We start from the raw sequence: 22,066 nt of genomic DNA, 5'->3' as shown, positions 1-22,066 counted from the left end.
GTGAAGAGGGACGAAAAGTGTGTTGGCTGGGTGGGTCGTGTCCTTGATTATCCTGGCAGAACTGCTCCGACAGCGTGCGGCATAAAGTGAGTCCACGGACGGAAGATTGGTTTGTGTGATGTGCTGCGCCGTGTTCACGATCTTCTGCAGCTTCTTTCAGTCTTGGACAGGACAACTTCCATTACCAGGTTGTGACGCACCCTAGAAGAATGCTTTCTACAGTGCATCTATAAAAATTAGTGAGGGTTTTAGGGGACAGGCCAAATTTCTTTAGTTTTCTCAGGAAGTAAAGGCGCTGGTGGGCCTTCTTGGTAGCGAACTGCTTGGTTGGTCCAAGTCAGGTCATTTGTGATATTGACCCCGAGGAACTTAAAGCTTTTGACCTGTTCCACTTGCGCACTATCAATGTAAATTGGGTCGTGCGGTCCGCTACTCCTTCTGAAGTCAACAACCAATTCCTTCGTCTTGCTGACGTTGAGGGATAGGTTATTGTCTTCGCACCATGCCACCAGGTTCTTAACTTCCTGTCTGTACTCAAACTCATCATTACCCGAGATGCGGCCTACAATTATTGTGTCATCAGCAAACTTATATATTGAGTTTGATGGATAAAAATGATACCATTTTACCAATTACTCCCTGTAGTAACAATATACTCACCACCCTCAACATGAAAAAGTTACCCTTCTGGTCCCTGAAGGAAATCTTTTCCTTCAAACCTTATACCCATATTTTTGACTCACTTACCCTTTGGAAAAAAACCGTTGCCACCCATTTTATCTGTGCCTCTCATAATCTTAACACCTCTTTCAGGTTGCCTCTCATTCTCTTTGTTCTGAAGAATAAAGCTCCTGCCTGACCAACCTGTCCCTATAACTGAGGCCCACTGGTCCTGACTAGAGAATGTATCAGATGCTGGAAAGGTGAAAAGAAAATGACAATCAACAGTATTGTATTTGTTGTATGACTTACACTTTGTTCTATTATGCCAAAGGAACACAGGGTAGCATTGAGGTTGTTCTTACTGAAATGCTTTGGAGCCATGTGCAATTTGGATGCAGCCATCATCTCCACGTTGTCAAACTCTGTTCTACCAATGGAACTTGCACGGGATATGCAATCTGACACCAAAGGTAGGCTTGTGTATTGGGGAATTAACGGATTATGGCTAAAGAGAACTCTGAGCTGGAAACACATGAAGTCTTCACATTTATACTTTGGAGAAGCTGGTGTTGATAATAGCTACTCTAATAACATATTTGAACAGGGAGCTAAGGTAACCATGTATGAAGATGTGTAAATTCATGATTGTCCCTCCACTTCCCCAATCTTTAATCTCCACTAGATTATTTCATGTAAAGAGCCAATGTGGCATCAATGAGTTGTGAATTTCAAGGTTCTGTTGTATCTGTAACGCTAGTTTAATGAATTGAGCTGAGAGAGGGGTGTGATGTGTGAATGCTAATGAGGGACAACAATGTATCTACAGCCTGTGTGTATTCATGTTTCTGGAGGGCAGGTTATGTCGAGGCAGAGCCTGGAGATGTCAGGTAGCGCAATGCGCTGTGCAGTGATTTTATCTGTAGATGAAGACAAGCTTTTCACTGTATCATTGTGTATATGTCTTACACAAACCAAACCAAACAAAGCAAAGCACTGCATCTGCTATACAAAGAATCTTAGCTCAGTGTCTACATAATGAGTGCTAACTGAAAGTGACTTTTGTAGAATAACGTTCTCATCCTTTGGTGAGCTTGTCTGGATGAGAGTGAAAAGCTAATGTGGATCGGTGCAGACATCACAGGGTTTGCTGGCTGACAAATGACAGTCTAAATTCAGAAAACTGTAGTTGTGATAGTTAAAGCTGGCCAGAAATGGCTGCAGTGTTTGATTGCATTTTCTTTTCCTGCAGAGCACCAGAAGCTGTGTTACTCTGCATTGCTGCTGACCATGGTGTTTTCCATGGGGGAGCCATTACCATATCATCATTATGGTAGGTAAAACATTCCAGAATTCATAGGACTGCATACGTGATGGTATTCAGTTTACTGACTGCAAAGCTGTAAACTCAAATGAAGATCTATCTATATCTATGTGATATAGATCAGGGGTCCCCAACGTTTTTTGCACTGTGGACCAGTTTAATATTGACAATATTCTTGCGGACCGGCTGAACAGGTGGGGGGTGTGGTGTTCAAGTAGGGTTAAACTCACCTCAACATGTCCTTTACAGTTAGAATTGCCAACTTTCTCACTCCCAAATAAGCGACAAAAGTAGCAGTCAAATACGGGACACTTGGGTTTACCCCGAGAAAGACTACCATGACCATGAAGCCTTGTGCAGGCACCTGTGTGCGCATGCGTGTATGTGCCAATTTTTTTTTTCCCCACAAATCGGTTTTGGCTTCATCTTCCCGACTATACTGTACATACATTATTTCTACTTTATATAGGCTGTGTATTTATCATATCATTCCTGCTTTTACTATATGTTAGTGTTATTTTAAGTTTTATGTGTTATTTGGTATGATTTGGTAGGTTATTTTTTGGGTCTGGGAATGCTCAAAAATTTTTCCCATATAAATTAATGGTAATTGCTTCTTCGCTTTACGCCATTTCGGCATGAAAGGTTTCATAGAAATGCTCTATCTTAGCGGGGGAAATATGGGACAAGGGTGGTCCCGTATGGGACAAACCAATTTAGCCCAATATACAGGATGTCCCGGCAAATATGGGACAGTTGGCAACCCTATGTTCAAGTTCAACAGTGCGTGACAGGGAATGAGGAAAGGTGCAGCTGACTCATATCGTTTCCTCGGTACTGGTACTGGTCCGCAGCCCAGTGGTTGGGGACCGCTGATATAGATAGCTACAGATGCCCTCACTAAAGGGAGGTTATACTGTAGCCACCTACACTTCAAAGACTAGTTTATTTCCCAGTTTATCCTCCATGGTGTATTTAGCTGCCATTACCCATGACATGAGTAATAAGTTTCCCCTCCCTACCAAGGAAGAGATACTACAAACTACTTCTAAAACACAAATGATTTCCAAAGCACAGGTAAAATTTCAGTAAGTTAAAAGAGACATATCTGCACCAGGTGCGTCAAGTTGCAGCTCCTTAGGGACCACATTAGGGAACCAGAGATGCATCTCGATGACCTTCATCTGGTCAGGGAGAGTGAGGAGGTTATAGAGAGGAGCTATAGGCAGGTAGTCACTCCGGGGCCTCAGGAGATTGATAAGTGGGTAACAGTCAGGAGAGGGAAGGACAAGAAGCAGATGCTAGAGAACACCCCAGTGGTTGTCCCCCTTAACAATAAGTACTCCTGTTTGAGTACTGTTGGGGGAGATGGCCTACTTGGGGGAAACAACAGTGGTTATGCCTCTGGCACAGAATCTGGCCCTGTGGCTCAGAAGGGTAGGGAAAGGAAGAGGGTGGCAACAGTGATAGGGGACTCTATAGTTAGGGGGTCAGACAGGTGATTCTGTGGATGCAGGAAAGAAACACTGATGGTAGTTTGCCTCCCAGGTGCCAGGGTCTGGGATGCTTCTGATCGCGTCCATGATATCTTGAAGTGGGAAGGAGAACAGCCAGAGGTTGTGGTACATAAGTGGGAAGGAGAACAGCCAGAGGTTGTGTGACATAGGTAGGAAAAGGGAGGAGATCCTGAAAACAGACTACAGGGAGTTAGGAAGGAAGTTGAGAAGCAGGACCTCAAAGGTAGTAATCTCGGGATTACTACCTGTGCCACATGACAGTGAGTATAGGAATAGAATGAGGTGGAAGATAAATGCGTGGCTGAGGGATTGGAGCAGGGGGCAGGGATTCAGATTTCTGGATCATTGGGACCTCGTCTGGGGCAGGTGTGACCTGTACAAATATCCTGGTGGGGAGGTTTGCAAAGGCTATTAGGTAGAGTTTAAACTAGAATTGTTGAGGGGTGGGAACCGAACTGAAGTGACATAGGGAAGGGAGGTTGGCTCACAAATAGAGAAAGCTTGGAGACAGTGCGAAAGGAGGATAGGCAGGTGATAGAGAAAGTACACATCACATGGTTTGAGTTGTGTCTATTTTAATGTGAGGAGTATTATGAATAAAGTGGATGAGCTTAGCACATGGATCAGCACTTGGAGCTATGATGTTGTGGCCATTACAGAGACTTGGATGGTGCAGGGGCAGGAATGGCTACTTCAAGTGCCAGGCTTTAGATGTTTCAGAAAGACAGGGAGGGAGGCAAAAGAGGTGGGGTGTGGCACTGTTGATTAGAGATAGTGTCATGGCTGCAGAAAAGGAGGAAGTCATGGAGGGGTTGTCTATGGAGCCTCTGAGGGTGGAAGTTAGAAACAGGAAGGGGTCAATAACTCTACTGGGTGTTTTTTATAGACCACCCAATAGTAACAGGGACATTGAGGAGCAGATAGGGAGACAGATTCTGGAAAGGAGTAATAATAATAGGGTTGTCGTGGTGGGAGTTCTTAATTTCCCAAACATTGATTGGCATATCCCTAGAGTGAAGGGTGTAGATGGGGTGGAGTTTGTTGGGTGTGTTCAGGAAGGCTGCTTGATAAGCAGATAAGCTTATATGTAGATAAACCTACAAGAGGAGAGGCTGTACTTGATCTAGTATTGAGAAATGAACCTGGTCGGGTGTTCAGGTCTCTCAGTGGGAGAGCATTTTGGAGATAGTGATCACAATTCTATCTCCTTTACCATAGCGTTGGAGAGAGATAGGAACAGACAAGTTAGGGAAGTGTTTAATTAGAGTAGGTGGAAATATGAGGCTATCAGGCAGGAACTTGGAAGCATAAATTGGAGACAATTGTTCTCAGGGAAACGTATGGAAGAAATGTGGTAAATGTTCAGGGGATATTTGCGTGGGGTTCTGCATAGATGCATGCCAATGAGACAGGGGAAGGATGGTCAGGTACAGGAACCATGGTTTACAAAAGCTGTTGTAAATCTAGTCAAGAAAAAAAGAAAAGCTTATGAAAGGTTCAAAAAAACTAGGTAATGCTAGGGATCTAGAAGATTATAAGGCTAGCAGGAAGGAGTTTAAGAAAGAAATTAGGAGAGCCAGAAGAGGCCATGAGAAGGCCTTGACGGACAGGATTAAGGAAAACCCCAAGGCATTCTACAAGTATGTAAAGAGCAAGAGGATAAGACCTGAGAGAATAGGACCCAATCAAGTGTGATAGTGGAAAAGTGTGTATGGAACCGGAGGAGATGGCAGAGGTACTTAGTGAATACTTTGCTTCAGTATTTACTACGGAAAAGGATCTTGACGATTGTAGGGATGATTTGCAGCGGACTGAAAAGCTTGAGTATGTAGATATTAAGAAAGAGGATGTGCTGGAGGTTTTGTGAAGCATCAAGTTGGATAAGTCACTGGGACTGGACGGGACGTACCCCAGGCTACTGTGGGAAGCGAGGCAGGAGATTGCTGAGCCTCTGGCAATGATCTTTGCATCATCAGTGAGGATGGGAGAGGTTCTGGAGGATTCGAGGGTTGCGGATGTTGTTCCTTTATTCAAGAAAGGAAGTAGTGTTAGCCCAGTAATTTATAGATCAGTGAGTCTTACTTCAGTGGTTGGTAAGTTGATGGAGAAAATCCTGAGAGGCAGGATTTCTGAACATTTGGTAAGGCATAATATAATTAGGAATAGTCAGTATGGCTTTGACAAAAGTAGGTCGTGCCTTATGAGCCTGATTGAATTTTTTGAAGATGTGACTAAACACATTGATGAAGGTAGAGCAGTAGATGTAGAGTATATGGATTTTAGCAAGGCATTTGATAAGGTACCCCATGCAAGGCTTATTGAGAAAGTAAGGAGGCATGGGAGCCAAGAGGACATTGCTTTGTGGATCCAGAATTGGCTTGCCCACAGAAGGCAAAGAGTGGTTGTAGGCTGGTCATATTCTGCATGGAGGCCGATGACCAGTGGTGTGCCTCAGGATCTGTTCTGGGACCCCTACTCTTCATAATTTTTATAAATGACCTGGATGAGGAAGTGGAGGGAGGGGTAGTAAATTTGCTGATGACATAAAGGTTCTGGGTGTTGTGGATAGTGTGGAGGGCAGTCAGAGGATTCAGCGGGACATTGATAGGATGCAAAACTGGGCTGAGAAGTGGCAGATGGAGTTCAACCCAGATAAGTGTGAGGTGGTTCATTTTGGTAGGTCAAATATGAAGATAGAATATAGCATTAATGGCAAGACTCTTGGCAGCGTGGAAGATCAGAGGGATCTTGGGGTCCGAGTCCATAGGACACTCAAAGCTGCTACGCAGGTTGACTCTGTGGTTAGGAAGGCATACAGTGCATTGGCCTTCATCAATCATGGGATTGAGTTTAAGAGCAGAGAGGCAATGTTGCAGCTATTTAGGACCCTGGTCAGACCCCACTTGGAGTACTGTGCTCATTTCTGGTCACCTCACTACAGGAAGGACGTGGAAACCATAGAAAGGGTGCAGAGGAGATTTACAAGGATGTTGCCTGTATTGGGGAGCATGCTTTATGAGAATAGGTTGAGTGAACTCAGCCTTTTCTCCTTGGAGCGACGGAGGATGAGATGTGACCTGATAGAGGTGTATAAGATGATGAGAGGCATTGATCGTGTGGATAGTCAGCGGGTTTTTCCCAAGGTTGAAATGGCTAGCATGAGAGAGCACAGTTTTAACATTCTTGGAAGTAGGTATAGAGGACATGTCAGGGGTATGTTTTTTTAAAATGCAGAGAGTAGTGAGTGCGTGGAATGGGCTGCCGGTGACGGTGGTGGAGGTGGATACGATAGGGTCTTTGAAGAGACCCCTGGACAGGTATGTGGAGCTTGGAAAAATAGACGGCTTATGGGTAAAGCCGAAGTAGTTCTGAGGTAAGGATATGTTCAGCACAGCTTTGTGGGCCGAAGGGCCTGTATTGTGCTGTAGGTTTTCCATGTTTCTATGACATACCAATGTGTTGTAGATAAATGAGATTGTCTGTTGCAGAAATCGAAGGCAGAGGAATGGATTTTCTGTTATTCTGTCTTTCGTCCTGCTGTCATTCTTCTTGCTGTTGCATGACCATTTCTTACAAGGCGACTGCTCCCTCACATTTGTACTGCTTTTTTCCACTTGGGTAACTTGACACATGTTAGTTTTCTCAGTTACCTTTTCACGTAAACTGTCTAAAACTTTCTGGAGACCGAGTTCCAGGTACCTACAATTAATGCCGTGAAGCAGACGCTCCGAGCCCCCAAGTCTTCCACCTATTATCAGATCAACTATTTGATGTGCTCAGTGATCTGCAAGCTTCCTTGAACTAACTAACTTAGCCAGCATTGTCTGGTTTAATTCAAACCCAATTGTCTTAGACCATAATACAAAGGAGCAGAATTAGGCCATTCAGTCCATCAAGCCTGCTCTGCTATTCCATCATAGCTGATCCCAGATCCCACTCAACCGCATACACTTGCCTTCTTGTAATTTCCCTTGTTGTCTTGACCAATCAGGAAACAATCAACTTCAGCTTTAAATATGCCCTTTACTGCAGTCTGTGGCAGAGGATTCCACAGATTCACTACTCTCTGGCTAAAAACATTCCTTGTTACTTCTGTTCTAAAGGATCGCCCCTCAGTTTTGAGGCTGTGCCCTCTGGTTCTGGATACCCCACTAGAGAAAACATGCTCTGCACATCCACCCTATCTAGCCATTTCAACATTCAGTAGGTTTCATGAGATCCCCATGCATTCTTCTAAATTCCAGTGAGTACAGGCCTATAGCTGCCAAACACTCCTCCTAGGTTAACTCTTTCATTCCCAAAATCATCCTTCTGAACCTCCTCTGGACTCTCTGTAATGGTAATAGTTCTTTTCTGAGATATGGGGCCCGAAACTATTGACGATACTCCAAGTGTGGCTTGGTTAGTGTCTTATAAAGTTTCAGCATTATCTCCTTACTTGAATATTCTATTCCCCTTGAAATAAATGCTAACATTGAATTTACCTCCTTGAGTACAGATTCAACCTGTAAATTAACCTTCTGGAAGTTTTGCACGTAGTCTCTCAAATCTGCACTTCTGATGTTTGAATTTTCTGCCCATTTAGGTAATAGTCCGCACTATTGATTCTTTTACCAAAATGCATTATCATTCATTTCCCAACAATATATTTCATCTGCCACTTTTTTTGCCCATTCTTCCAATTTGTCTAAGTCCTGCTGCAATTGCATTGCTTCCTCAGCACTACCTATCCTCACCTATTTTTGTATCATCCTCAAACTTTTCCACAAAGCCATCAATTCCATTATCTAAATCATTGACTAACATTGTGAAAAGTAGTTGTCCCAATACTGACCCATGAGGAATGCCACTCGTCACTGGCAACCAACTAGAAAAGGCCCCCTTTATTTCAACTCGATGCCTCCTGCCTGTCAGCCAGTCCTCTGTCCATGCCAGTATCTTTCCAGTAACACCATGGGATTTTGTCTCATGTGAGGCACCTTATCAAATGTCTTTTGAAAATCCAAGTAAATCCACTGCCTCTCCTTTGTCCACCTTGCTTGTTACTTCCTTGAAGAACTCTTAACAGATTTGTCAGGCTAGATTTCCCTTCATAAGGTACCATACTGATTTTGACTTATTTTATCATTAGTCTCCAAGTACCCCGAACCTCATCCTTGATAATAGACTCCAACACTTTCCCAACCACTGACTGGCCCATAATTCCCTTTCTTTTGTCTTCCTCCCTTCTTAAAGAATGGAGTCACATTTGCAATTTTCCAGTCCTCCTGGACCATCCTAGAATTGAGTGACCAATGCATCTGTTATCTCTTCAGTAGCCTCTTTCAGGAACCTGGGATTTTTTTTTCCCACCTTAAGACCTTTTTCAGTTTGCCTAGCACTTTTTCTTTGTAACAGCACTCACTCCTACTCCCTAACACTCAAGGACCTCTGGCACACTGATAGACTAATGCAAAGTAACATAGAAACAGAGAAACCTACAGCACAATACAGGCCCTTTGGCCCACAATGCTATGCCAAACATGTATTTACTCTGGAAATTACCTTGGGTCACCCATAGCCCTCTATTTTTTCTGAGCTATTTCTCTTGAAAGACTCTATTGTATCCACCTCCACCAAAGTCGCCGGCAGCCCATTCCATACACTCAACATTCCCTGAATAAAAAAAAACTGTAACAACAACAACTTGCCCCTGACATCCCTTCTGTACCTAATTCCAAGTGCCTTAAAGCTATGCCCTCTCGTGCTAGCCATTTCAGCCCTGGGAAAAAGCCTTTGGCTATCCACATGATCAATGCCCCTCATCATTTTAAACACCTTTATCAGGTCACCTCATTCTCCATTACTCCAAGATGAAAAGGCCGAGTTCACTCAACCTATTCTTGTAAGGCATACTCCCCAATCCAGGCAACATCCTTGTAAATCTCCTCTGCACCCTTTCTATAATTTCCACATCCTTCCTGTGGTGAGGTGACTAGAACTGAGCACAGTACTCCAAGTGGGGTCTGACCAGGGTCCTATACAGCTGTAACATTACCTCTCCCCTCTGAAATTCAATTCCACAATTGATGAAGGCCAATGCACTGTATGCCTTCTTAACCACAGAGTCTTTGAGTGTCCTATGGAGACAGACCCTAAGATCCCTCTGAACCTCCACACTGCCAAGAACCTTACCATTAATACTATATTCTGCCATTATATTTGACCTACCAAAATGAACCACCTCACACTTATCTGGGTTGAACACCATCTGCCAATTCTCAGCCCAGTTTTGCATCCTGTTGATGTCCTGCTGTAACCTCTGACGGCTGTCCACAACAGCTCTATCCTTTGTGTCATCAGCAAATTTACTAACCCATCCCTCCACTTCCTCATCCAGGTCATTTATAAAAATCACACAGAGAAGGGGTCCCAGAACAGATCCCTGAGGCACACCACTGGTCTCCGACCTCCATGCAGAATATGACCCATCTACAACCACCCTTTGCTTTCTGTGGTCAAGCCAACTCTGGAATAACAAAGTAATGTCCGCTTGGATCCCATGCCTCCTTACTTTCTCAATAAGCCTTGCATGGGGTACCTTATCAAATGCCTTGCTAAAATCCATATACACTACATCTACTGCTCTACCTTCATCAATGTGTTTAGTCACATCCTCAAAACATTCAATCAGGCATGACCTCCCTTTGACAAAGCCATGCTGACTATTCCTAATCATATTATGCCTTACCAAATGTTCATAAATCCTGCCTCTCAGTATCTTCTCCATCAACTTACCAATCACTGAAGTAAGACTCACTAGTCTATAATTTCCTGGGCTATCTCTACTACCTTTCTTGAATAAAGGAACAACATCTGCAACCCTCCAATCCTCTGAAACCTCTTCTGTTCCCATTGATAATGCAAAGATTATTGCCAGAGGCTCAGCAATCCTCTCGTCGGGGTCCGGTAGTCATTCAGTTCACCTTGCATTTCTTTGCCCCCATTTCTACCTCACCAGCATCATTTTCCATTGGTCCAATTTCAACTCTCACCTCCCTTTTACTCTTGTTTATCCAGGCACACTTCTGACAAATAACCAGCCCTTTAAGGTGCTTTTTATAGGATAAAGTAACTGAGCCATGTTGTAGTGTGTTTATTTTTAAAATTCAGGTTGAAGCTGTCATTTTGCTTTTATCGCTCAGTTCAGGAGGGTTGACTGTACCCAGGGTTGTTAAGCAGCTGTGTTTATTTGCCACTCATCCTCTTGCCCCAGACTATAGGTACATTTAATGTCAGAGAAATATATACAATATACATCCTCAAATTCATTTTCTTCGCAAAAATCCACAAAAACAGAGGAGTGCCCCAAAGAATGAATGACTGTTAGAACGTTAGAACCCCGAAGCCCACCCCACCTCCCTCCTCCCACACACAAGCAGCAGCAAGACAATGACCCCCCCCACCCCCACCAGCAAAAAAGCATCAGCGCCCTCTATCGAGCACTCAAGCGTGCAGCAAAGCATCAATAAAGAAACAGACTTGCAGTACACCAAAGACTACTCGTTCACCCGGTTACTTGACTTGCCACAGGCTCACTCTCTCCCTAATAAGGGAAAAAGAGATGACCCCGTTTCACAGCGAGAGAGGCAACATTAACAAACCACTCAGTGATTTATGATGTTAAAAGTCTCTTGCGTCGCTTTTTCCGAGCTCTGCACCCAGAGTTGGCCCAGGGCTCAGGTCTCTGGACACATAGCCCATGGCAGCAAACCTGCTGCTCCCAATGTTCTGTGTTCTCCAGCAAGGGGCACTGGCCTAGAATCAGCTCGTGTCCAGAGCCACAAAAATCCGGCACCATGAAGGCGCGCTAGTCTTCCAAACCGTGTTCTTGGTACATCAAAAATTGGCCGGTCATGAGGCCCTTTGAGCAGGTCTCATTCCCGCAAAGAATGGAAGTCAGAGTGTAACTCCAGGTCAGGGTCTTCAAAAAGATGTGTCAACAGCTGATGTAGCTTTCGAGGTACAGCTACTGCAGGTTGCATATTACCCACTGGAATTGGTTAAACTGTTACTGTTCACCTTGGGTGTCCATCATTTGACATCATTGACATCATTATCAATGCTACTGAGTTTGACAGTTTGAATGTATTGCATTAGCTGCAGTCAGTCAGGGTTGATTCCACCCAGAACACAATCTCTCCATGGAGTACTGAAGAAAGGTTAGCAGTGACACTGAAACAAAAGATTGTGTGATTAAACTGAACAACAATGTATAGGCAGAATAGTTCACTTTCTATGTAGTAAGATATCTTTAAAATTATTTGTAAATGGTAAATTATTAAATATTAGGTCCAGAGTAATTCTGAAGAAACTAAGGGTGGAATCAATATTACCCAGAACAAGCAGGACAGGTGATCTTCCAGCTTGTGACTGAGAAGGGCTCAAATCAATCCCCTTGCAGCAGTCTCTTCTGTTTGTGGGTAGTCCTTGATACAGTCACAGCCTATAGATTATGCTCTGCTTTATGCACCGTCTTGCTAGTGATGATGGAAACAAAGTCAATAGTCATCCTGTTTACACTCTCCCTCCTAAAGATTAGTGACCTAGGGATGAAATGACTCTTCAGAGACAAAGCACAGAATCATGACATCTAGGAGGAATATAACACAGAATAAGCCTCATTTAGCCCAGCCCTGTTGTAACTGAAGGAAAACTATGCAACTTAATATTACTTTTTATACTTTGGTAGTCAACCCATTAGGTTTTACAAACAATCGAGGTATTTAATGCATAACCTCAATCAGTCTAATGAGTCATCACCACAACAGTTTTCAAGTGCATCTTTTCCATTTTTCAGTGCCCAGTATCATACGCCATTCATGGCAGACCTAGTGTTTTCCAATAACCTCCTGTTGATATATTTACATTGTTTTGTAATACAAACCTAAATAAAATTCTAAGCTCCCACCTTACTTACAGAACATCTGAATTCAGACTTCATTCAGTTTCTCCTGGATGTGATTGAGGACGGACTACTCTCTGATTCCACTGAACAGCTTCCAGACTTGTTCACGAATGTGCTGCTTTCTTTCAATCTCCACATGCTTGGTAAGTCATTCTCAGATTACTCGTTGGTAATCATTTGTTCATTTATTTTGATGTTGTTATCACTGACAAGCCAAAGGATACTGACCTTGCCTAATATTTTGTAGAAGAGGCCCTCCTCCACTACACCAGCTTCCCCACTCTGTGATGGTAAATGCACATTATTGTAGCCACTTGGGCACTCATGAGGGAGCTGCAGGCCTTAGACCCAGAAATAAGAAGCGGCAAGATATGCCCAAGTCAGGATGGTGTATGACATGGAGGGAAATTTACAGCTGGTGATGTTCACATGCAAAGTTTGGATTCAGACAAGACTGCTGGAGTGGCAAACTGTCTGACACTGAAAGAGTGCTGCACATAGCATCTCTCATGCTGGAACCTCAGTTCTGACCTCCTCTCACACACCTGGGCTCCAGTTGCCACACTGCTCCTCAGGAATCAGCACTATGGTTCCCACACTCCCTCTCACACACGGGATCTCAAATTCCACTCTCTCTCCCCCAGACTTTAATACACTTTAATACACCAGGGCCCCAGCTCACATACACTGGAACCCAGTTCTCACACACCACAACCCCAGGCCAATACATGTCCAACACACCATGAACCCAATTACCAAGCTTCCTCTCTCACACCAAGATCCCAGTTCCACACACTCTCTCACACACCAGTCACCAGTTCCCAAACTTCACCTAACAAGCTGGGACTCCTTTAACCACACTTCCTCTCGTACACTGGGACCCCTTTCCAATGCAGGGTCTCACACAGAGAGAACCCAGTTACCACATTCCCTCCAACACACTGATATCCACACTCTTGCCAGACCAAGATGGTGCCATGTATGGCAGCTGTGTTGCAAATTCCATACCAATTCTACAGTGTGCTGCTAATTTCTGCAATTTCATAGAACATAGAACATAGAATAGTACAGCACAGTACAGGCCCTTTGGCCAACATTGTTGTGCTGACCCATAAACCCTGGCTCCCATATAACCCCCCACCTTAAATTCCTCCATATACCTGTCTAGTAGTCTCTTAAATTTCACTGGTGTATCTGCCTCCACCACTGACTCAGGCAGTGCATTCCACGCACCAACCACTCTCTGAGCAAAAAACCTTCCTCTAATATCCCCCTTGAACTTCCCACTCCTTACTTAAAGCCATGTCCTCTTGTATTGATTGAGCAGTGGTGCCCTGGGGAACAGGCACTGGCTATCCACTCTATCTATTCCTCTTAATATCTTGTATACCTCTATCATGTCTCCTCTCATCCTCCTCCTCTCCAAAGAGTAAAGCCCTAGCTCCCTTAATCTCTGATCATAATGCATACTCTCTAAACCAGGCAGCATCCTGGTAAATCTCCTCTGTACCCTTTCCAACGCTTCCACATCCTTCCTATAGTGAAGTGACTAGAACTGGACACAGTACTCCAAGTGTGGCCTAACCAGAGTTTTATACAGCTGCATCATTACCTCACGACTCTTAAACTCTATCCCTCGACTTATGAAAGCTAACACCCCATACGCTTTCTTAACTACCCTATCTACCTGTGAGGCAACTTTCAGGTATCTGTGGACATGTACCCCCAGATCCCTTTGCTCCTCCACACTACCAAGTATCCTGCCATTTACTCTGTACTCTGCCTTGGAGTTTGTCCTTCCAAAGTGTACCACCTCACACTTCTCTGGGTTGAACTCCATCTGCCTCTTCTCAGCCCACCTCTGCAACCTATCAATGTCTCTCTGCAATCTTCGACAATCCTCGACACTCTCTACAACACCACCAACCTTTGTTTCGTCTGCAAACTTGCCAACCCACCCTTCTACCCCCACATCCAGGTTGTTAACAAAAATGATGAAAAGTAGAGGTCCCAGAACTGATCCTTGTGGGACACCGCTAGTCACAACCCTCCAATCTGAATGCACTCCCTCCACCATGACCCTGTGCCTCCTGCAGGCAAGCCAATTCAGAATTCACCTGGCCAAACTTCCCTGGATCCCATGCCTTCTGACTTTCTGAATAAGCCTACCGTGTGGAACCTTGTCAAATGCCTTCCTAAAATCCATATAGATCACATCCACTGCACTACCCTCATCTATATGCCTGGTCACCTCCTCAAAGAACTCTTATCAGTCTTGTTAGACGCGATCTGCCCTTCACAGAGCCATACTGACTGTTCCTGATCAGACCATGATTCTCTAAATGCTCATAGATCCTATCTCTAAGAATCTTTTCCAACAGCTTTCCCACCACAGACACGAGGCTCACTGGTCTACAATTATCCGGACTATCTCTACTACCTTTTTTGAACAAAGGGACAACATTCGCCTCCCTCCAATCCTCCAGTACCATTCCCGTAGACAATGAGGACATAAAGATCCTAGCCAGAGGCTCAGCAATCTCTTCCCTCGCCTCGAGGAGCAGCCTGGGGAATATTCCGTCAGACCCGGGGGACTTATCCGTCCTAATGTATTTTAATAACTCCAACACCTGCTCTCCCTTAATATCAACATGCTCCAGAACATCAACCTCACTCATATTGTCCGTAAATACCAAAGAGAAGTATTCATTGAGGACCTCGCAACCTTCCACAGCCTCCAGGCACATCTTTCCACCTTTATCTCTAATCGGTCCTACCTTCACTTCTGTCATCCTTTTGTTCTTCACATAATTGAAGCATGTCTTGAGATTTTCCTTTACCCTACTCGCCGAGGCCTTCTCATGCCCCCTTCTTGCTCTCCTCAGCCCCTTCTTAAGCTCCTTTCTTGCTTCCCTATATTCCTCAATAGACCCATCTGATCCTTGCTTCCTAAACCTCATGTATGCTGCCTTCTTCCACCTACTAGATTTTCCACCTCACTTGTCACCCATGGTTTCTTCACCCTACCATTCTTTATCTTCCTCACTGGGACAAATTTATCCCTAACATCCTGCAAGAGATGTCGAAACATCAACCACATGTCCATAGTACATTTCCCTGCAAAAATATCATCCCAATTCACACCTGCAAGTTCTAGCCTTATAGTCTCATAATTTGCCCTTCCCCAGTTCAAAAGTTTTCCTGTCCTCTCTGATTCTATCCTTTTCCATGATAATGCTGAAGGCCAGGGAGTGGTGGTCAATGTTCCCCAGATGCTCACCCACTGAGAGATCTGTGACCCAACCCGGTTCTTGTTCAAGAAGCTGATAGTCGCATCAGATATGATTGACTGACTCTTCTGAACATCGGGAAGATGGCGTTTACCCACAGCGTGCTGCCTTTTCTACCTTGAGAACCCCTGTTTACATGATCCGTGGCAGGCTCATTTATTATAGTGCTGCTACCTCGGAAGTGGCATCGGAGGCGAGGGAGAAGGGCCAGTGTCCTGGTGAGGTTGAGACAGCGTTCAAATCAGCCGTCACTCCCTGGCATACTCCTGGCTAATGTTCAGTCCCTGGACAACAATCTGTGCGAACTGAGAGCCAGAATCTCCAATCAGTGGGAAACAAAGGAACGTGACGTCTTGTGTTTCGTGGAGACCTGGTTGACCGAGGAGATACCGGATCACTCCACTGAGCCTCTGGGTTCTCCCTGTTCTGAGTGGACAGGTCTAAAAACCCTTCTGGGAAAAGTAAAGGAGGTGCGGTATGCTTCACGGTCAGTAATGCTTGGTGCAATTCCCAGAATGTGCATGCCCTCAAATTCTTTTGTTCCCTGGATCAGGAGTACATGGTGCTGCTCTGTGGACCTTTCTGGCTGCCTAGAGAGTTCACGTCTGTAATTATCACAGCTATGTGTATTCTGCCACAGGTTGATACTGACCTGGCTCTGAAGAAACTGTATGAAACCATCAGCACCTTGGACACTGCTTTTATCGTTGCCTGAGACTTTAATCGAGCATCACTGGCTAAAACGACTCTGAAGTTTTGACAGCACATCCAGGTGAGCACAAGGGGAGATAACACCATTGACCACTGCTACTCTCCCTTCAGCAACGCTTACCAAGTGCTCCTCCATCTGCCACTTGGAGAAGTCTGATCCCTCCTCCATCCTGCTTCTGCCCATGTACAGCCAAAGCTGAAACAAGAGGCAACCATAGTTAAATCTGTCCACTATTGGTCTGACCAATCAGTTTCCATGCTACAAGACTGCTTTGATGATGTCAACTGGAATGTCTTTCATAATGAGAACATCTCCGAGTTCACGGAAGGGATCATGAGCTTCGTCCGGAAGTGCATTGAGGATGTTGTCCCCCAAAAATCGGTCAATGTTTATCCAAACCAGAAACGCTGGATCAACAGTTCTGTGTGTGCAGCAGTTACCGTGCGACACAGAGCTTATGTTGCCGGTGACCACAGAAACTCAAGAACTGCAGCTATGATCTGCGCAAAGCCATCAAGGCAGTGAAACGACAATAAAGGGACAAGATCCAGACACAACTCTCCACCAACAACACATGCAGCTTATGGCAAGGTCTGCACACCATCATAGACTTCAAAGCTAAGCGCAGTGGAGTTGCCAACATTGCTGCCTCTCTCCCAGATGAGCTAAATCTTTTTTGCTCTCAGTTCAATGTCGCCAACACTGAGCCCTCAAGGAGAGCCGCCAAAGAGCCCTGCACCTGGGTCATCTCTGAGGCTGAAGTACGCAGGTGTTTTCAATGAAAAAACTGCGTACAGCAAGGTTGCAGGACCAGATGGCATCTGAGGGTGGGTACTCAGAATGGCAGGTGTGTTTGCAGACATTCTTAATCTCTCCCTTTCCCAGTGTAGGGTGCCCTCCTACTTGTCCCTGTACCTAGAAAGACCAAGGTAACATGTCTAAACAACTGGCATCTTGTTCCACTCACCTCCATAATAAGCAAATGCTTTGAAAGGCTGGTCAAGGACGACATCTGCAGCATGCTACCACCCACAATGGACCCCCTATAATTCCTCTACCGACACAGCCGATTGACAGTTGACGCAATAGTCACAGCTCTACGCACCGTCCTTCCAAACCTGGAGAAGAGGGATGCTTATGTGAGAATGTTGTTCTTGGACTAAGTTCAGCATTCAACACCATCATTCCCTCCAGGCTTGACAAGAAGCTCAGGGACCCTGGTCTTCATCCTACCTTGTCCAGCTGGATCCTGGAGTTCCTGTCAGATCACTGCCATGGGTCCCTCTCCTCTGCCTCTCTCACCCTCAACACAGGTGCCCCTCAGGGCTGTGTCCTCAGCCCCCTCCTTTACTCTCTATATACCCATGTTGGTGTTGCCACCCACAGCTTCAATTTGCTAATTAACTTTGACACTACACTGATTGGACTTATCTCAAATAATAACAGGGTAGCCTACGGAGAAGTAATCACACTGACACAATGGTGTCAAGAAAACAACCTCACCCTCAATGTCGCTAAAGCAAAGGAGCTGGTTGTGGACTAGAGCAGGTACAGAGACAGGCTATTGACATCAATGGATCTGGGGTTGAGAGGATGAACAGCTTTAAGTTCCTCGATATACACATCACCTAAGACCTCACATGGTTTGTACATACCAGTTGTGTGGTGAGAAAAGCGCAACAGCACCTCTTTCACCTCAGATGGTTGAAGAAGTTTGGATGGGCCTCCAAATCCTAACAACTTTCTACAGGGGCACAATTGAGAGCATCCTGACTGGCTGCATCACTGCCTGGTATGGGAACTGTACTTCACACAATCGCAGGATTCTGCAGAGAGTGCAGACAGCCCAGCGCATCTGTAGATGTGAACTTCCCACTATATTTACAGTAACAGGTGTGTAAAAGGGGCCCAATGGATCATCAGGACCTGAGTCACCCCAACCACAAACTGTTCCAGCTGCTACCATCTGGGAAATGGTACCGCAGCATTAGGACCAACAGGCTCTGGAACAGCTTCTTCCACCAGGCCATCAGACTGATTAATTCACACTGACACAATTGTATTTCTAAGCCATATAGATTGCTCTGTTAGAAGCATAGAAAACCTACAGCACAATACAGGCCCTTCGGCGCACAATGCTGTGCCGAACATGTACTTACTTTAGAAATTACCTCGGATTATCCATAGCTCTCTATTTTTCTAAACTCCATGTACCTATCCAGGAATCTCTTAAAAGACCCTATCATATCCTCCTCCATCACCGGCACCGGCAGCCCATTCCACGGAGACACCACACTCTGTGTTTGAAATAGAACAAACTTACCCCTGACATCTCCTCTGTACCTACTTCCAAGCACCTTAAAACTATGTCCACTTGTGCTAGCCATTTCAGCCCTGGGAAAAAGCCTCTGACTATCACACGATCAATGTCTCTTATCATATTGTACACCTCTATTAGGTCACCTCGCATCCTCTGTTGCTCCAAGGAGAAAAGGCCGAGTTCACTCAACCTATTCTCATAAGGCATGCTCCCCAATCCAGGCAACATCCTTGTAAATCTCCTTTGCACCCTGTCTATAGTTTCCACATCCATCCTGTAGTGAGGTGACCAGAACTGAGCACAGTACTCCGAGTGAGGTCCAGCCAGGGTCCTATATGGCTACAACATTACCTCTCTGCTCTTAAACTCAATCCCATGATTGATGAAGGCCAATGCACCAAATACCTTCTTAACCACAGAGTCAACCTGCGCAGCTGCTTTGAGTGTCCTATGGACTTGGGACCCCAAGATCCCTCTGATTCTCCATACTGCCAAGAGTCTTGCCACTAATACTAGATTCTGCCATCATATTTGACCTACCAAAATGAACCACCTCACACTTATCTGGGTTGAACATCTGCCACTCCTCAGCCCAGTTTTGCAGCCTATCGATGTCCTGCTGTAACCTCTGACAGCCCTCCACACTATCCACAACACCCCCAACTTTTGTCTCATCAGCAAATTTACTAACCCATCCCTCCACTTCCTCATCCAGGTCATTTATAAAAATCACGAAGATTAGGGGTCCCAGAACAGATCCCTGAGGCACACCACTGGTCACCGACCTCCATGCAGAATATGACCCGTCTACAACCACTCTTTGCCTTATGTGGTCAAGCCAATTCTGGATCCACAAAGCAAGGTCCCCTTGGATCCCATGCCTCCTTACTTTCTCAATAAGCCTTGCATCAAATGCCTTGCTGAAATCCATATACACTACATCTACTACTCTACCTTCATCATTGTGTTTAGTTACATCCGCAAAAGGCTCGTAAGTCACGATCTGCTTTTGACAAACCATGCTGACTATTCGCATGACATTATGCCTCTCCAAATGTTCATAAATCCTGCCTCTCAGGATCTTTCCTTTCAACTTACCAACCACTGAAGTAAGACTCACTGGTCTATAACTTCCTGGGCTATCTCTACTCCCTTTCTCAAACAAGGGAACAACATCTGCAATCTTCCAATCCTCCGGAACCTCCCCTGTCCCCATTGATGATGCAAAGATCATTGCCAGAGGGTCAGAAATCTCCTCCATTGTCTCCCACAGTAGCCTGGGCTACATCTCATCCAGTCCCGGAGACTTATCCAACTTGATGTTTTCCAAAAGCTCCAGCACATCTGCTATCTTCTCTGGTTCCATACACAGTTTTCCACTGTCAGACTTGATTGGTCCTAACGTCTTATCCTCTTGCACTTCACATAGAAATACCTTGAGGTTTTCCTTAATCCTTGCCAAGGCCTTCTCATGGCCCCTTCTGGCTCTCATAATTTCATTCTTAAGCTCCTTCCTGCTAGCCTTTTAATCTTCTAGATCACTATCATTACCTAAACCTTTCGTAAGCTTTTCTCTTCTACTTGATTAGATTTTCAACAGCCTTTGTACACCACGGTTAGTGTACCCTACCATCCTTTCCCTGTCTCATTGGAACGTACCTATGCAGAATGCTACGCAAATATCTCCTAAACATTTGCCACATTTCTGCCGTACATTTCCCTGAGAACATCTGTTCCTAATTTATGCTTCCAAGTTCCTGCCTGATAACCTCATATTTCCCCTTACTCCAATTAAACACATTCCTAACTTGTCTGTTCCTATCCCTCTCCAATGCTGTGGTAAAGGAGATAGAATTGTGATCACTATCTCCAAAATGCTCTGCCACTGAGAGATCTGACATCTGACTAAGTTCATTTCCCAATATCAGATCAAGTATAGCCTCTCCTCTTGTAGCCTCATCTATGTATTGTGTCAGGAAACCTTCCTGAACACACCTAACAAACTCCGCCCCATTTAAACCCTTCGCTGTAGGGATATGCTAATCAATATTTGGCAAATTAAAATCTCCCACCATGACAACCCTGTTATTATTACACTTTTCCAGAATCTGTCTCCCTATCTGCTTCTCAAGTCCATGTTACTATTGGGTGGTCTACAAAAACACCCAGTATAGCTATTGACCCTTTCCTGTTTCTAACTTCCACCCACAGAGATTCCATAGACAATCCCTCCATATCTTCCTCCTTTTCTGCAACCATGCCCCCACCTCTTTTGCCTCCCTCCCTGTCCTTCCTGAAACATCTTACCTGGTACTCAAGGTAACCATTCCTACCCTTGAGCCATCCAAGTCTCTGTAATGGCCACAACATCATAGCTCCAAGTACTGATCCACACTCTAAGCTCATCTGTCTAGTTCATAATACTCCTTGCATTAAAATAGACGCATCTCAAACTATCAGTTCCTCCATCACCTGCCTATATTCCCTCTCGCACTGTCTCCAAGCTTTCTCTATTTGTGAACGTCAACATGAAGGGGGCTAGAATGCAAAGAGAAATTATGTTAGCTTATTTTGGCCCCTTTGGACACCTAATTATTGGCAGACACCACAACACAGAATATACTGAGTTTTCATAACAGTCTTGGATGATATTTGCTTGAATCAAACCTGGTCTGAAATATAAAGTGAGACATAATTGCATAGACTTTTCCATTTAATATATAAAAATTGATCAGATTGAGGAATACAATGTTTCCTAAGTGACAATATTTACTTGAATTGGGAAAGGCAAGAACTGATTAATAAATAGTCAGCAACACACATAAAAGTTGCTGGTGAATGCAGCAGGCCAGGCAGCATCTCTAGGAAGAGGTACAGTTGACGTTTCGGGCCGAGACCCTTCGTTAGGACGAACTGAAAGAAGAGCTCGTAAGAAATTTGAAAGTCGGAGGGGAGGGCGAGATCCGAAATGATAGGAGAAGACAGGAGGGGGAGGGATGGAGCCAAGAGCCGGACAGTTGATTGGCAAAAGGGAGATGGCAGTAATGCAACAGTGTGGATGCCAACTGCCGTAAAAACTCAAAGAAGAAGAAAAAAAGAAGTGATATGAGAGGATCATGGGACAGGAGGCCTAGGGAGAGAGAAAAGGGGGAGGGGGAAGCCCAGAGGATGGGCAAGGAGTATAGTGACAGGGACAGAGGGAGAAAAAGGAGAGAGAGAACAAGAATGTGTGTATATAAGTGAATAAATAACGGATGGGGTACGAGGGGGCGGTGGGGCATTAGTGGAAGTTTGAG

At 44.8% G+C, this 22,066-nt stretch overlaps 1 protein-coding gene across 4 annotated transcripts in view; it reads left to right on the top strand.

Annotated features, from left to right (window-relative positions):
- LOC134356693 (NCK-interacting protein with SH3 domain-like) overlaps positions 1–22,066 on the top strand; it is a 279,402-nt gene that overhangs the window by 157,109 nt on the left and 100,227 nt on the right. For all 4 annotated transcript variants that reach the window (XM_063067734.1, XM_063067733.1, XM_063067731.1 and 1 more), the window contains 3 exons: positions 995–1,133; positions 1,913–1,993; positions 12,463–12,591. In XM_063067734.1, the coding sequence (XP_062923804.1) occupies positions 995–1,133; positions 1,913–1,993; positions 12,463–12,591 (349 nt within the window). The remainder of the gene's footprint in view (positions 1–994; positions 1,134–1,912; positions 1,994–12,462; positions 12,592–22,066) is intronic.

The sequence above is a fragment of the Mobula hypostoma genome, chromosome 15, assembly GCF_963921235.1.
Source record: "Mobula hypostoma chromosome 15, sMobHyp1.1, whole genome shotgun sequence".
NCBI lineage: Eukaryota > Metazoa > Chordata > Chondrichthyes > Myliobatiformes > Myliobatidae > Mobula > Mobula hypostoma.
This window is presented reverse-complemented; position numbering and strand designations above follow the sequence as displayed.